This window comes from Carcharhinus amblyrhynchos, chromosome 17, assembly GCF_965287045.1.
Source record: "Carcharhinus amblyrhynchos chromosome 17, sCarAmb.v2.hapA, whole genome shotgun sequence".
NCBI lineage: Eukaryota > Metazoa > Chordata > Chondrichthyes > Carcharhiniformes > Carcharhinidae > Carcharhinus > Carcharhinus amblyrhynchos.
This window is the reverse complement of record NC_137340.1, coordinates 35966195-35983620: the sequence shown is the minus strand read 5'-3', so window position 1 is coordinate 35983620 and position 17426 is coordinate 35966195. Positions and strand designations below refer to the sequence as shown.

Here is a 17426-nt window from a genome sequence, read left to right as displayed (position 1 = left end):
TGAGCGGTTTGGAATGAGCAATAAATGTTGGCGTTGCCAGCAATGCTGACATCCCAGGAATGAATAAATAAAAGCTGTATTTCAGCTCAGGTTACTCAGTTTACATGAGCATTTCCATGGTAATTATACTGGTATAGGTAGAGCACCACAAAATGTTTACCCGAAAACCAGCAGTTCCAAAAACTGGACGTTCTTAAAATGTTCCTTGCATCAATTTTAACTGATGCAAAGTTATATTGACAATTCAGCTAGGTCCTGCATTGGCATGGTGGAAGTTTAGCCATTGGCTCAGTGTGCCACTCTAGCGTGCATACCAAATGACCCTTAACCCCACCTATCTGACCCAGCATGGCCCGAACCGCCCAACCTGAAATCTGCATGGAATGTGTCCCGTACCTGCATGTGAATCTCAGAACAAAAGCAAGAGAGGAGAAGCTTATCAGATTTCTAAACTGGAATAAACGTCTCCCTGTAACAGGGAACAAAAGTTAATCAGAGGAAGCAGTAAAATGTAATTTTAGAAAACGCCATGGGAAAGGTTTCGAAGAATGTGGATAATATTTCATTGACAGATTTACTAGTTTTCTTTCTCAGATTGGAAAGGCAGAGAAAAGGCCTAGTTCAGCCTACAGATTCCGAATTAATCTGCAGTAAAATCTTGCTTTTCGAAGCCACAGTTGCATCCGAATTGTAAAGCAGAACTATTGAGTTATTTTATGCCACATAATTGTGGCTTTAAGTCATGATTGAACAATATAATTACAGACTTAAAGTGAAACAGCATACACAATAATACTGGCCTGTCACTCACATCCATATTGAACAGTGAACCAAATTGTTTCTTTAATTGGAATCTTAATTGTTGTTCAGATCATTCATACTTTCAAATCTATGTAGCCTCTTTAAACAAAAAAGACAAAAATGAATTCCTTTATCGGCATTGTTAACTAGCAAGCCATTGGTCCTGTTCACTGAATCGACAACATGTTTTAATTTCCTTCCACACCCTCCATTACTAACAAAGCGCATTGTCCTTCTGTGGCGGTGACACAGGGACTGGAAGATAAGCTTTCATCAGATCAATCAATGGATTGAAGTCGCGCTATCTTGATTCAGCAAGCAAATGGATTCATGGCTTTGTACAGTTTTTAAAAATTCATTCATGGGGATGTGGGCTTCGCTGGCTACGGCAGCATTTATTTTCCATCTCCGTTTGCCCTTCTTGAACTGCTGCATGAGGTGTAGCAGTGCTGTCAGGGAGGGAGATCGAAGATTTTGACCGGGTGACAGTGAAGGAATGGCAATAGTCAGGATGGTGAGTGGCTTGGAGAGGAACTTCCTAGTGGTAGTGTTCCCATGTATTTGTCCTTGATGGTGGTGGTCGTGGGTTCGGAAGACACTGTCCCACCACGTGTGCAGCTTCCAGTGTTCTGTGTCAGGAACTCCATTAAAATATTAAAGGGGATTAAGGGTTATGGGGAGAGGGCGGGAATGTGGAACTGAGCCACGACAGATCAGCCATGATCTTATTGAATGTCGGGGCAGGCTCGAGGAGCTAGATGGCCTACTCCTGCTCCTATTTCTTATGTTCTTATAAGACAACCTTCCTTAATGGAGCAAAGTTGACTAATTGTGATTCAGGTACACTGCAACAAAGGACGAAGATGTTGTGAAAGAGTTTGCATTAGACGCCCCTGTGTGTTTATAACAGTACCACAGTGAGGGTTATTTGAACTGAGATTTGAATAGTCACCTACTGTTGTTAGAAGTTTGTGATGCAGCAATAATACAGTTTTAACATCTCAAATGTTCAGCACAGGTAAGAACTATTATTATCAGCACACAAATAAACAAACATAATCCTGACTGTTCAAGATGTACAGCTAATTACAGAATTCTTGCAACAGCTTTTAATGTTCTCCGTTTTCACCAAAATTGTTGAAATTTCACCATATTTCTTCTTTCATCTATCTTTTACTTAGCTTGAGAAACAAATACACAGACCGCTCTTGAAAAAGGTTTGCCTCCGAGTATTGCTAGTGTTATTCTCATTGTGGAACCCCTAGTGCCTGCTGTTTAATCTGAGTAGGATTTGATGGCACATTTTATTTTTCACGGGTCACAGATGTTAACTTGTGTGTGAAAAAAAAATTAGCACATGGGATGCAAGCAAACCTGGTTATAAATTGATTTATTTTCACTTTCCCTGCCACGTTCTCGTAAGTGCAGTAACTTTTCCTCACTGCATGCAATGTCAGATCTGTCAACATGTTGTGAAACATCTAAGTCAACTGAGCTGGTTAGGTGGAAGCTGAGAGCTGAGCACCGTCTCTGAGGGAAGGGAATATGATTTGTTTCAGTGGCTGGTGTGAATAAGGCATGTCAGTAGCATTGTTGATATTCAGACAACTTACAAAACATTTCTGTGAAACCAAGTATAAAAAATTAAACTGCTTATATTTATTCTTAATATTGATTGACACAAGTTAAATGGGATATTATAGCAATTACTGAAACGTGGCTAAGGGAAGGACAGGACTGGCTGTTCAATGCCCCAGGGTACAGATAGAACAGGAGGTAAGAGAGGAGGGGGAGTTGCATTTTTGATGAGGGAAAATATCACGGCAGTACTGAGAGGGGATATATCCGAGGGTTCGGCCGCTGAGTCTATATGGATAGAACTGAGAAATAAGAAAGGGGAAATCACTTTGATAGGGTTGTACTATAGACTCCTAAATAGTCAGCGGGAAATTGAGGACCAAATATGTAAGGAGATTACAGATAGCTCCAAAAAAAATAGAGTGGTAATAGTAGGAGATTTTAACTTTCCCAACATTGATGGGTCAGCCATAGTATTTGAGGTTTGGATGGAGAGAAATTTGTTGAGTGTATTCAGGAGGAATTTCTTATTCAGTGTGTGGATGGCCCGACTAGAGAGGGGGCAAAACTTGAGCTCCTCTTGCGAAATAAGGAAGGGCAGGCGACAGAAGCGTCAATGTGGGATCACTTTGGGGCCAGTGATCATAATTCCATTAGATTTAAGATAGCTATGGAGGTCTGACCCAAAAGTTAAAGTTCTAAATTGGGACAAGGCCAATTTTGATGGTATCAGGCAGGAACTTTCAAAAGTTAATTGGAGAAGTCTGTGGGAAGGCAAAGGGATGTCTGGTAAGTGGGAGGCTTTCAAAAGTATGTTAACCAGAGTTCAGTGTAAGCACATTCCTCTTGGAGTAAAGAACAAGGCTGGCAGAAGTAGGGAACCCTGGATGACTCGGGATATTGAGGCCCTGGTCAAGAAGAAGAAGGAGGCACGTGACATGCATAGGCAGCTGGAATCAAGTGAATCCATTGAAGAGTATATGGGGTGCAGGTGTAGAGTTAAGAGAGAAATCAGGAAGGCAAAAAGAGGACGTGAGATTGTTTTGGCAGATAAGGCAAAGGAGAATCCAAATAGCTTCTACAAATATATAAAGGGCAAAAGAGTAAAAAGGGAGTGAGAGTAAGGCCTTTAAGGATCAACAAGGTCATCTGTGTGTGGATCCACAAGGGATGGGTGAGATCCTAAATGAATATTTCTCATCAGTACTTAGTGTTGAGAAAAGTATGGATGTCAGAGAACTTGGGGAAATGAATAGTGATATTTTGAGGAGTGTACATATTACAGAGAAAGAGGTGCTGGAAGTCTTAAAGCGCATCAAGGTAGATAAATCCCTAGGACCTGATGAAATGTATCCCAGAACATTGTGGGAGGCTAGAGAAAAAATTCCAGGTCCCCTAGCTGAGATATTTGAATCACGGGTGAGATGCCTGAAGATTGGAGAGTGGCAAATGTTGTGCCCTAGTTTAAAAGGGCTGCAGGGAAAAACTTCGGAACCACAGGCCAGTGAGCTTCACATCTGTGGAGGGTAAGTTGTTGAAAGGTATTTTGAGAGACAGGATCGACAGGCATTTAGAGATGCAAGGACTGATTAGAGGCAGTCAGCATGGCTGTGTGAGTGGAAAATCATGTCTCACAAATTTGAGTTTTTTGAAGAGGTAACCAAGAAGGTAAATGAGGGCAGTGCAGTTGATGTTGTCTGCATGGACTTTAGCAAGGCCTTTGACAAGGTACCGCATGGTAGGTTGTTGCATAAAGTTAAATCTCACGGGATCTTGGGTGGGGTATCTAAATGGATACAAAATTGGCTTCTTGACAGAAGACAGAGGGTGGTTGTAGAGGACTGTTTTTCAAACTGGAGGCCTGTGACCAGCAGTGTGCTTCAGGAATCAGTGCTGTGTCCACTGTTATTTGTCATTTATGTTAATGATTTAGATGAGAATATAGGAGGCATGGTTAGTAAGTTTGCAGATGATACCAAGATTGGTGGCATGGTGGACAGTGAAAAAGGTTATTGGGAATTGCAACAGGATCTTGATCAATTGGGCCAGTGGGCTGATGAATGGCAGATGAAGTTTCATTTAGATAAATGCAAGGTGATGCATTCTATTAGATTTGAACCAGGGCAGGGCTTATTCAGTTAATGGTAGGGCATTGGAGAGAGTTACAGAGCAAAGCGATCTAGAGGTACATGTTCTTAGCTCCTTGAAAGTGGAGACACAGGTGGACTGAGTGGTGAAGAAGGCATTCAGCACGCTTGGTTTCATCGGTCAGAACATTGAATACAAGTGTTGGGACGACTTGTTGAAGTTGTACAAGACATTGGTAAGGCCACACTTGGAATACAATGTACAGTTGTGTCACCTTATTATAGAAAGGATATTTTTAAACTAAAAAGAATGCAGAAAAGATTTATTAGAATGCTACTGGAACTTGATGGTTTGAGTTATAAGGAGAGGTTGGATAGACTGGGACTTTTTCTCTGGAGTAGAAGGCTGAGGGGTGATCTTATAGAGGTTTATAAAATAATGAGGGGCTCTGATCAGCCAGATCATCAATATCTTTTCCCAAAGGTAGGAGAGTCTAAAACTAGAGGGCATAAGTTTAAGGTGAGAGGGGAGAGATACAGAAGTGTCCAGAGGGGCAGTTTTTTTTCCACACAGAGGGTGATGAGTATCTGGAATGGGCACAGTTTTGTCTTTTAAAGAGCATTTATGACAGTTACATGTGTAAAATGGGTATAGAAGGATATGGGCCAAATGCGGGTAATTGGGATTAGTTTAGGGATTAAAAAGGGTGGAATGGACAAGTTGGGCCGAAGGGCCTGTTTCCATGCTGCAAAATCTCTATGACTATAAATCCCTGTGTCTCTAAGTCAAGGGCATTTGTATATTGGTTTCTTGATCATTATAAGAACAAAAGAACTAGGAGCATGAGTAGGGAATTCAGAGCTTGCTCTGCCATTCAATATAAAAATGGCCAATCTCATCTTGTCCTCATCTCCACCTTCCTGTCTGTTCCCCATAGCCATTCATCTCATTACTAAGTAAAAACCTATCTATCTTCTCCTTAAATTTATTTTGTGTTCCAGTCTCCAGTGCACTCATGGGGTAGAGAATTCCACAGATTCCCAACCCTTTAAATGAAGTAATTCTCCCTCGTTTTTATTTTAAATCTGCCATTCTAGAATGTCCACCAAAAGGAAACATCCACTCTACATCGACCCTCTCAATCCTCTTCAACATCTTAAAAACCTCAATTAGATCTCCCATCATTCTTCTAAATTCCAGTGTGTATTGGTTTAAACTATCCAATCTCTCTTCATAAGACTAGTCCTTCATCCCTGGAATCAATGTAGTAAACATCCTCTGAACTGTCTCGAATGCGTTTGGGTCCTTTCTCAAGAAAGGGGACCAAAACTGTGCGCAGTACTCCAGCTGTGGTCTTACCAATACCCTATACAATTGCAACAACACTTCTCTGCTTTAATATTCTATTCCATTCGCAATGAATGCTGAAATTCCATTTGCCTTCTTTGTTACCTGCCACACCTGCATACTAACTTACTGTGATTTGTGCATGAAGACCTCAAGGTCCCTCTACACCGAAGGATTTTGATGCTTCTCTCCATTGAGATAATAAGTTGCCTTGGTAAATACAGTAAAAGGTCTCACAACACCAGGTTAAAGTCCAACAGGTTTGTTTGGTAGCAAAAGCCACTAGCTTCCGGAGTGCTGCTCCTTATTCAGATAAGTGGGCGTTCTATTCACAAACAGGGCATATAAAGACACAAACTCAATTTACAAAATAATGATTTGAATGTGAGTCTTGCTAATATATTCCTCCGACCCCATGGGACCTTACCTGGTCTATCAACCTTTTATGTGGCACCTTATCAGTATATAACACAGTATTTACAGGCAAGACATTCCTCTTGCAATCAGTGGACAATGAGTTCTTATTTCCAGTGCATTTTTAATACATACTAGAAAGGGGGAATGCTTGCACCTGGGAGGAATATAATGATCACAACGAAGACCTGCCCTTAATAACGTCAATCAAAGCTGAGATTCCCTCAAAAGGGAGTTATCAAACCTGGTGAGAGAAATGGTATACTATTGCACTGGCTGACCCACCCCAATAGTATTCAAGATGAACCCTCAAATAGAAGCAATTATTCGCTTTACCTTCTAAGAAGCTCTCAGAGGCTGCCACAGTGTTATCAGTCCTAATTCTTGCTGAAACCCAAAAAATCTCTTCAAAAATTATCAGCCATCTTGAGAAAAGACATTGATGAATCAAAGCAAAACACCAGCCAATTTTACATAATCTGCAGGTTGACAACATCTATTCTGCAAGGCCTGGCCTGCAAGCAATGCAGTACAATACAGGAGGTTCTGCCACCCGATTTGTCGGCACCAACACATGTTGGTTGGAAATCACTTCTTTTTACACGTCTCTTTTATGGGAGGGCTGAGAATCTGGAAATAATTATTCACTCGTGACGGTGGTTAAATGGCAACACCTTGAGTAAAGACAGAACCAGCTCTGTCTAGACAGGAATTGTTAATTTATTGATGGTTTTTTTCTTAAAAAAAACACAGTTTCTATATGTTTGAGCCAGGAAGCAAGCAACCTCAACATGTCGGAGCTAATGTTATTTTGGTTCCTATATCACTGAAAAGCTCTGCCAATAACTTTCAGTAGCAAGATTACCCCTTCAATGTAAAATTACGGGGCCAGCTTTTATAACGGGGTTACATGGGTTTTTGATAGGCAAGGAGATTAAGGGTTATTGGGAGAAGGCGGGTAAGTGGAACTGAGCCACGACAGATCAGCCATGATCTTATTGAATGGTGGGGCAGGCTCGAAGGGCTAGATGGCCTACTCCTGCTCCTATTTCTTATGTTCTTATGACAACCTGGTGTTGTCAGACTTTTTACTGTGTTTACCCCAGTCCAACGCTGGCATATCCACATCATGACTCTCTCGCTGTGTAAAAAGTCTGACAACACCAGGTTTTAGTCCAACCAATTTATTTGATAATACTCACAAGCTTTCGAGGTTTCCCTCTTCGTCAGGTGAGAGGGAAACCTCGAAGGCTTGTGAGTATTATCAAATAAATTGGTTGGACTAAAACCTGGTGTTGTCAGACTTTTTACTGTGTTTACGCCAGTCCAACGCCGGCATTCCCACATCATCTCTCGCTGTGTGCCAGGCCATTTCATTCACTGCGAAACATTTTTTGCAACTAATCCACTTGCCTTTCTCAGATACTTCTATTGTATGTTGATGTGTCACAGAGTTGTATCCCTGCCCCCAAATGTTCCAGTAAACAAGGTGGGGAAGAGAAAACCGTTGATTGTTTATGGGGACTCAGACTGTTTTAAAAATTCACTGTGTCACTGTGCACCATGCCATGTTCCTTTTAGCATGTTCCACTTTACTGAAGATTACACTTTGTTGAAATATATTCCAAAAATGTGTACATAGAATCTACAGTGCAGAAGGAAGCCATTTGGCCCATTGAGCCTGCCCTGACAACAATTCCATCCAGATCCTATCCCCGTAACCCCACACATTTACCCTCCTAATCTCCCTGACACTAGGGTAAACATAGCATAGCCAATCAACATAACCCACACATCTTTTGAACTGAGGGGAAACCGGAGCACCCAGAGGAAACCCAGGTAGACAAGGGATGTGCAAACGCCACTCCAACAATCACCCAAGGCCAGAATTGAACCTGGGTTCCTGGCACTGTAAAGCAGCAGCGCTAACCAGTGTGCCATTGTGCCGCCCATTATAAACTGGTTTGTACAGAATTCCATGACATAAAGAATTATTCAGATACAGTAATCTTTCATGCTCCCATGCAATTTCCTGTCCATCAGTTTTATTACCTGGAGCATTAAGACCAAAATTCATTTTGGAACAGGGGAAAGAAAGTGAACCAATTCTATTCTGTTCTTCAGACTCTGGATGCCTTTCACACATTTTGTATTCATGATGTGATCTGGCATTTTTTGCTAATTTGTGTCAAAATTAATGTCATGTCACTTTTCTTGCACCCATCTTAGTGCAGTATTAATAATGACATTAATGGTAATGTAAGTTTATTGGTTACAAGTTTTGAATAGCCTCATTTCCTGGACAAGCTGCTCTGTAAAGTCACTTCTTGAGTTCCAATAAGATTTTTCAAGACTGTTTATACAGTATTGGGTGATGTATCCATTGTGATGCAAACTTTGGCAGGGAATTGTTAATTTATTGATGGTTTTTTCTAAAAAAAAACACAGTTTCTGTATGTTTGAGCCAGGAAGCAAGCAACCTCAACATGTCGGAGCTGATGTTATTTTGGTTCATATATCACTGAAAAGCTTTGCCAATAACTTTCAGTAGCAAGATTACCCCTTCAATGTAAAATTACGGGGCCAGCTTTTATAACGGGGTTACAATTGCCTAATAGTGGTATTTATTTGCAAAGAAACAAGCTGTTTCTTAATGCAGCAAATTGAACAGGTGAAATCTCTACAGACCGCAGAATGGTATAATCTAAACATCTCATGCTATTAGATTACTTTCATTGTCATTGAATCCAACTTGAACACTTTATGATGGGGTGGCATGGTAGCACAGTGATTAGCACTGCTGCCTCACAGCGCCAGGGACCCAGGTTCAATTCCAGCCTCAGGTGACTGACTGTATGGAGTATGCACGTTCTCCCAGTGTCTGCATGGGTTTCCTCCCACAGTCTGAAAATGTGTAGGTTAGGTTTATTAGCCATGCTAAATTGACCCTAGTGACATGGGTTTAACAGGGTAAATTATGTGGGGGTATGGGAATAGGACCTGGGTGGGATTGTGGTCAGTGCAGACTTGATGGGCTGAATGGCCCCCTTCTGTGCTGTAGAGATTCTATGACTCTGAGATATGAGTCCAAGATAACTGGCATTCACTGCATAGAGCGCTTGAAGCATAAATAATTAATGCTTTTTATGTTAGCTTTAAGGATATTATAAAGAGGAAATGATTCAATGCATTAGAGTTCTGTTCAGATTAGATGTGCACATATTTTTTGGAGTTGATGTTTTAAAAATTATTTTTATTGACATATAAATTGAATGCCTTAGATTTTACTTGCAACTCCAACTTTATGCTTACTTTGGCCAGAATTTTCCAGAATTCATGTTGGCGGGATCATTCGATCCTGCTGACAGTGTACCCCCACCATGGGTTTCACAGCAGCGAGGGGCACATTCAGTGGAAAATCCTCATTGACAATGACGGGTCCAAGAGATCCTGCCACCAGCCAATGGCTGGCCATCTCCCGTTGCCGCGAAACCCAAGGCGGGTTGTGCGTTAAAGCCCTATGTTTTACTCCATTGCAGTAAAGACTGCGTGAGTATGAAACAATCTCGAGGGGAAATGACAATGTGTACAGTGTAAATGACATTGACATCTAAATTGTCTGCCAGGACAACAGTTTGTTTAACGGTCATTAAAATGTTCAGAATGAGAGCACTGTGATTGCAGTCAACACTGCAAGTGCCATACTCAGCAGGATGCTGTTTTGTTTGAACCCATTATTGTAATTAACTGGATAAATGTATAATGGAGCAGAGGTAGCTGAATTCCCAGAGTTTAAGTGAAAGATGATATTTTAATTGACATAAAGGGGAATCCACATGGTGAGTTTACTGAGGTTTTCAGCAGACTATTTCAATTGAAAACAATGTCTGTGGAACCCACAGATGTCTCAGTTGAAACCCAAAGTGTGGAAATCATTTTTAATTGCAACACTAAGTAGGTCAATTGGCCCTTTCTAAACATTTCTTATGTGGCTTTTATTGGAAAGTTTTTTTTATATATTGTGTGAGATGGCAGTAAGTCTTGCATGGCCCTGTGACCGTAAAGAGATGAGAAAAAGATACCCCAGTCCAACGCCAGCATCTCCACATCATGACTGTAAGGATGAATAGCGGGGAAGAGTGGTAGTGATCCATCGCCTTGCCTTCTCATCCAGGCAACCTTTCGCTGGCAAGATGTGAAGCAAAATTCAACTGGCAGCAACTTGAGAGGAGGTCAACTGTCCACCTTTCAATTGAAGGATAAGAATGCAAATGGCAGAAGGGAAAAGAATTAAAGTAGATCTTTTAAGATGGGCAGGAGGGAAGGAAAGTGCCTTGGGCCTGTGACAAATGAAAATGATGGGTGGATACTCATACAGGTTACTGAAGGAGGCAAGATGGTGAGCAGGCCTGAAGCATCGTGCAGGAGATCACCCATCTGACTGCTGGCACTGCAAAAAACTGTCTCACATTTAGTGACGGTTGGCAGCAGCCTGAAACCAGAACATGCCCATGGATAATGGGAAGGCAACTAGACTATTAATGAGCCACTTCCATCTTATTATCTGAGCCCACTGGAATTTAATAGCTCAGGGATTAAATTGTGGAAAGGAGATCTGGAGAATATTCTGGAAAATTTACCAGACTCATGCCTGGAATAGGCACGTTGTTTTATGAGAGAAGATTGGACAGGCTAGGTTTATATCTGCTGGCGTTTAGAAGAGTAAGAAGTGACTTAGAACATACAAGATCTGAGCACTCTTGACCAAGTGGATAGGCAAAGGATGTTTCCTCTCCTGGGAGAATCTAGAACTAGGGGGTCACTGCTTAAAAATAAAGGGTCACCCATTTACGACAGAAATGAGAACATAGAATATAGAAAAACTACAGTACAAACAGGCCCTTCGGCCCACAAGTTGTACCAATCATACCTCTACCTACTAGGCTTACCTATAACCCTCAATCCCATTAAATCCTATGTACTCATCCAGAATTCTCTTAAAAGACCCTATCGAATTTGCTTCCACCACCACCGACGGCAGCCGATTCCACGCACCCACCACCCTCTGAGTGAAAAACTTACCCCGACATCTCCTCTGTACCTACTCCCCAGAAGTTTTTGTTCTCGCAGAGGGATGTTGAGTCTTTGGAGCTCTGTTCCTCAAAAGGTGGCGGAAGCAGAATCTGTGAGAATTTTTAAGGCAGAGATGTATGGATTCTTGGTGAGTAATGGGGTGAAAGGTTTTAGCGGGTAGACAGGGATTTGGAGAACTCAGATCAGCCATGGTGCAATTGAATGGCAGAGCAACATCAAGGGGCTGAGTGGCCCACTCTTCCACACGCGTGCGTTCTCCATCCAGCAAGTGGGACTTGTGTTGCCACGATGAAATTTCGCCATGTATTTCTGTTTCACAGTACCCTATCAGGTGGTTAAGGTGACTTCATTGACAGTAACTAATTTCTAAAACTGAGCCCCAGCTTCACAACTGAAGTAGTTGTGGCTCCACACTGCTGGCATCAGGAAAGCTGCAGCTGCCAGACTTCGTGATGTGACTGCACATAAATACACCCTTTAGTTGTGATAATGATCCACAAATTATCACCAGGAAATGATTTTGGAAGGTTGATCTAATCCAGTTTAATGTGATCGCATGCTAAGCTTCTAATATTCTAATGGAGCACAATATCATAAAAGTTCAGTGACCCTACCTCATGGCAACATGAAACAGTTTTAAAGTCATTCCCACCAATTGCGCCAACATTGAAGCAATTTTTAAAGCAAAACACAACGTTTCTGTTCAAGATAGATGGTGCTTTCTTCTTTCTTTGAAGAAGTTGTAAGTTGGAGGCTGCTTGTCCATTTATTGGTCAGACTCACTGAACGACATGATAATATGGACTAGGTTTCTTCTTTGCAGCAATGTTCCAGCAAGATGGGAGTTCTAGCCACTCCTCTGATACCACCAGACCCGAACCCATTTTCCTGAACTAAGGGTCTGATTATCCATACCCAATTTAAGCCCTGCTGCCAAGAATGAGGTTGCCAGCACCATTGGGAAATGCTGAAAATCAGCATCTCAGAGGTTGCTAAATCAGAAAGAGAAAGGGGGTTGTGTAGACCTTTGGCCTGGCTCAATCTCAGATATTAAATTTAGTGAACATTGGAAACTTGCACCCTTCTTTGCTTTAAAGCACTACGTTGTTTGATCGCTTTGTCTCACAGTGTCGAATTAATAACCTTTAGAATACTAATTCTTCTGTTTAATTCCTTTTTTATTTGCAGCCAACACGATCTTCTTCTGAAAGTATTTCCTCCAGACCTAGCTCCAGCATACCTGGCTCACCTGGCCACACAATTTATGTGAGTAACTAGAAAACTTTTCTTTGTTTCTGTGTTCAAAACCCCTAATAAAGAAAGAAGATAATATGCAGCATGTTCATCTGCCCTTGCACCAGTTTTTACAGCACAATGCGGGTGATGCATTCAGCCAAAAAGGCATCTGTACAGCTAAGTGAGAGAGGAATGCCAGAGTGACATTATACACCACATATTTTGTCATTGCTCCTTCATAACCTAAGATGCCAGGAACACTTTGCATGTCAAGTATAGCCAGGGGCTCAGCAATAACCTTTACAAATCGGTGGATTGGTAGATAAGTGATAATGTCACAGGGCTAATAATCCAGATACCCAGGCTGATGCCCCGGATTCAAATCCTACCATGTCAGCTGGTAAAATTTAATAACTTGGTTAATATAACCTGGGCTATAATAGTAGCTTCAGTAAAGGTGTCCATGAAACTATCGTCAATTGTTGTTAAGAAGAACTTAAGCTGGTTCACCGATGTCCTTTTAGGGAAGGAAATCTTGTCTGCTCTGGCCTGCATGTGACTCCAGATCCACAGCATTGTGGTTAACTCTTAACTACCCTCTGAAATAACTGAGCAAGCCAATCAGTCCAAGGGCAATTAGGGATGGACGACAGATGCTGGCCTTGCCAGTGATGTCCACACCCCATGAAGAAATAAAGAAAAACTGGCTGGAGAGAGCAATCATCTACCTGCTTCAACTGGAAGCTTTATAGAATCCATCCATACGATCTTCACATTGCAAAAGGAGGCCATTCAGCCCATCAAGACTGCACTGACCACAATCCCATCCAAGCCCTATTCCCATAACCCCACATATTTACCCCGATAATCCCCCAGACACTAAGGGGCAATCTAGCATGGCCAATCCACTTAACCCCACATCTTTGGACTGTGGGAGGAAACCAGAGCACTCGTAGGAAACACACGCAGACACGGAGTATCTGCAAACTCCACACAGACAGTGACCCGAAGCCGGAATTGAACCCAGGTCCCTGGCGCTGTGAGGCAGCAGTGCTGGTCACTGTGCCACTGTGCTGCCCCTGGCCAGCAGTGGATGTCCCTACAAGTTGCTGCTGCTGCTTTAGGATTTTCCAGTCCTCACTGTGACGCATTCCATGACACAGGTAGAAGCCTCGCTGTAAGATGCTAAAAAAAATTCATGAGTCAATCCTGAGAAAGTTGCTGGGGTGTTTGTCACACGTATGTTTGACTGGATGGAATATTCCGCCCACCACTCGTATAGTGTGTGAACAGGAAAATCTCAGCCGTTAGTTATCCTTTGTATGTTTCTCACATATTTTCCCTTCATGTTATAAGACTGAACATAGCCAATTTGATCGTCACTGGGTTCAGGGCTACGGGAGCCCAGAGTTCAAAACAATGGCAAAGTGATTATCCTTGTCAGTTTCTGGCAGATCTGTGCTAATCATCCTGTTAGGAAGGATGTGAGTGTCATATGATCAGTTGATGGAAGGCTGCTGACTTTTCATGGGGAGGAGGCGAATGGCCTTGCAGGTCACTTGCAAGCAGCTCCAGGCCTTGAGGGCCCAGTTTCGGCCCTATCCTCAGCATGGATAGTAGCTGCCAGTGCTGGCTGGCTGAGAGCCGATAATTGGAATAATGGCACTGATGAGAGCATGAATAATGCTGTCTTATCATGAATCTCAGAGCCCTAGGGCAGTGCCTCAGCAAATACCAGCGATCCAAGCACAGATTGATGGATTGCTGTGAGAACCTGCAAATCTCTCTGAGCAGTGGATCTACAGCCAAGATAGCAGCAATCTGAGCTCACGTGGCACCAGCTTGGGCTTGGATGGCAACATGTAGAGATCTCATAACCTCAATCTGAGCTTCTTCTGTATCACCCAATCATTGGGTCATTTCTGCCTCTGTTGTCAGAAACTGCATTACGGTTGGGTCTGCAAGTGTTTTCAAGGAGAAGGCCACCACTTCCATGCTAGAAAGGAGGGCTCCAAACCCTGAGTGAACCCCCTACACTGAGTTGAAGCTGGCTCTTTGAAATTATGGCAGCACGGTGGCACAGTGGTTCACACTGCTGCCTCAAAGCACCAGGGACCTAGGATTCGATTTCCAGCTTGGATCACTGTCTGTGTGGCATCTGCACATTCTCCCAGTGTCTGTGTGGGTTTCCTCCAGCTGCTGCGGTTCCCTTCCACAGTCTGAGAGACATGCTGATTTGGTGCATTGGCCATGTTGAATTCTCTCTGTGTACCCAAACAGGCACCGGAGTGTGGCGACTAGGGGATTTTCACAGTAATTTCATTGCAGTGTGAATGTAAACCTACTTGTGACACCAATAAACAAATTAGCAGGAGCTCTCTGGCTGGCCTGCACTGGCTATACACTACCTGACTGAACACCCCATCTGAGTCCATAGCAGCAGAACATGTCTGTGAGAAGGTTAATGCTGTGTCGAGGGGAGTTGGAAGGAAAGTAGGAGATGTGTTCTGACACTGTTTCAAGCTTCTACAGCAGAAGAGAACTTAGGACAAGGGCAGGCTGTGGTGGGATATGAGAAAGTAGCTTCAGCAGCGACAAACCATCATCCTTGTTATCTGTCTCCCCATTGGCCACAGGAATTGAACTCGGAATCTTGTGACTCCGAGGTGAGAGTTCTACCACCTGAGCCAAGGCCAATGTGAAAAATAAAAAAATGATGATTTTCCAGATGTCAAATTATAAAGCAGTTGCACACTGTGGAAACAATAATGAGGGTGGGATTTCATTTGATGTGTCTCATTAGTACATTTGATTTCTGATGTTGTTTCTGTCTTTAATATTATGGCAAAATGTTGCTAGTTTGGCATGGTTTCATGAGGCTCTGCTTTCCCTGAAGGCAAGTTGCCAGTGAGTAGAGACAGAAACAATGGCTGGTGGATATGTGGGAAAATAGCAGTGTGTTTAACTGTTTAAATCCACTTTTTTCCAATTTTTCAACCATGGGCTCGACATCCTTTCAACGCTTGAGGGTGGACATCTCAGGCTGGGATTGGTCTGAATGTGAGTGATTGGGGCAGAGTAGATAGAGCTTCATTTTAGATCGATTTTCTCTACTGATCTGTGACGGTTTAGTGCTGAAACCATCAAGTTAAAATACGCCCCAAAAAATTTATAAATCAAAAACACTCACCTATTACATTTGAAACTGTGATGCCCATTACTATTTTGTTAAGAGTTGATGGCGGGGCTTTTATGACCTCCCTCGGGCGAGGCTTGTTAATCCCACCCGAGGCCAACATTCCATTCTGCAAGCCTCGCCTGCCCTGATTTCAGGGTGGGAGAGGTGGTAAAATTCCAGCCAATGTGACTGTTACCTCATAACACATCTCATATCTCAACCTGAGGCTGAAAAATGTGACCATGTACTTGCCACTACTTAATCTATGTCATTCTTGTATGTTTCATTTTTTCAGGCAAAAGTGGACAATGAGATTCTTGAGTACAAGGACCTGGCTGCTATCCCCAAAGTTAAGGCCATTTATGACATTGAACGCCCTGACCTAATCACTTATGAGCCATATTTTGGTGCGACCTTTGAGGATAGACATGAGCGTCATAGCATGGGAGAGGTAAGGTGTAACTAACTGACCTTCATATGCCACTTTCAAACACTTTCTCACTCATTGTCCTGTATTTGTTCCATTAAGTATCTTGGGGTCAGTTTTCAATTCTGGCATACCTGGGTCAGATGGTGAATGACCACCTGTCATGGGGCGATCCATTTTCATGATTGGGGTTGACTTCATTAGAGGAGGTAAACCGCGAGCACTCGTTGTGTTCCTCCTGGTTAGCTTGCCCATTTGTCAGGCAGGAAAGCTGGCTTGGCACAGATTGACATGTGTCCCCTTAAATGGGATGAGCCTAACAAGTGAGGGGCTAATGTAGTAGATTGAAGCATTTGGGAAATAATCACTAAGCAGCAAATAGTTGAATTTAAAGAAGCCGTTCAGATTTAAGACTCTCAGAAATAATGAAGGAAAAGTCATTGCCAGACCTTCCTCCAGCCTAACTTGACTTCAGTTTATGGTCCATTTTAGTACAGCTGCAAATGGTTACCTCCTGACCCTTACCACCTATGGTTTGTGGCAAGTTGAGAAAGCAGCAATGGGCAGACAGGTGCTTTGTGGACGATTGTACTTTGGTACACTTTTTGTCCCTCACTGCCCTGTACAGACATGGGTCATACGAAGGCAATAATCAGCTCCTTCTGTATCTCACACTCATTTACCAGTAATGAATGTTCGAAAAGAAAGATTTAAAGATAATGAACAAATTTTCGTTGGTTGCCAAATGGAGAAAAAGCAGTTTAATGTAAATGCTGTTTAAGCATGTGTCAACGAAAAGGGTCTCTGTATTTTAAAGTTATGCACTCAAAGTCTTTGAGCAGGAGAAGGGATCAGCAGTGTAGATTGACACTCAATGCCGAATGTTAAAAAACTGATTCTTTGTTGACAGTCTCAATACGCAAGAAGTGACAACGGCTCGCTTGTTCAAAGTGAAATTGTAAGTTGGTGATAAATGACTGTTTTACACAAGAATCCTTGTGCACTGCAACTTCATTAACCTTCTCTGGTTTCTGAGCTGAATAGGCATGGTCAATAGAAACCTGCAGGAAGCTGGGGTAAACCCTGTGTAACATTTCCATCCCCACATCCTCGTCTAAAACTTAGGCACAAACTAACTAACAATTCAAATTGGCCTTCTCTATTATGGGCCTAACTGGCCACTTGAAATTAATGGGGAGTTGCAGGTTTCTGTGAGTCCCAGAGAAGAGATGAAGCATCTTTCTACTGACTCTGCCAACAGGA

General features: G+C 42.5%; 1 protein-coding gene across 10 annotated transcripts in view; it reads left to right on the top strand.

Annotated features, from left to right (window-relative positions):
- Positions 1-17426, top strand: part of ablim1b (actin binding LIM protein 1b) — a 385473-nt gene that overhangs the window by 313889 nt on the left and 54158 nt on the right. For 6 of the 10 annotated variants that reach the window (XM_080205827.1, XM_080205821.1, XM_080205818.1 and 3 more), the window contains exons 9-11: positions 12511-12588; positions 16032-16187; positions 17074-17121. In XM_080205827.1, the coding sequence (XP_080061953.1) occupies positions 12511-12588; positions 16032-16187; positions 17074-17121 (282 nt within the window). The remainder of the gene's footprint in view (positions 1-12510; positions 12589-16031; positions 16188-17073; positions 17122-17426) is intronic. The other 4 variants (XM_080205823.1, XM_080205819.1, XM_080205826.1 and 1 more) reach the window with 1 other exon arrangement.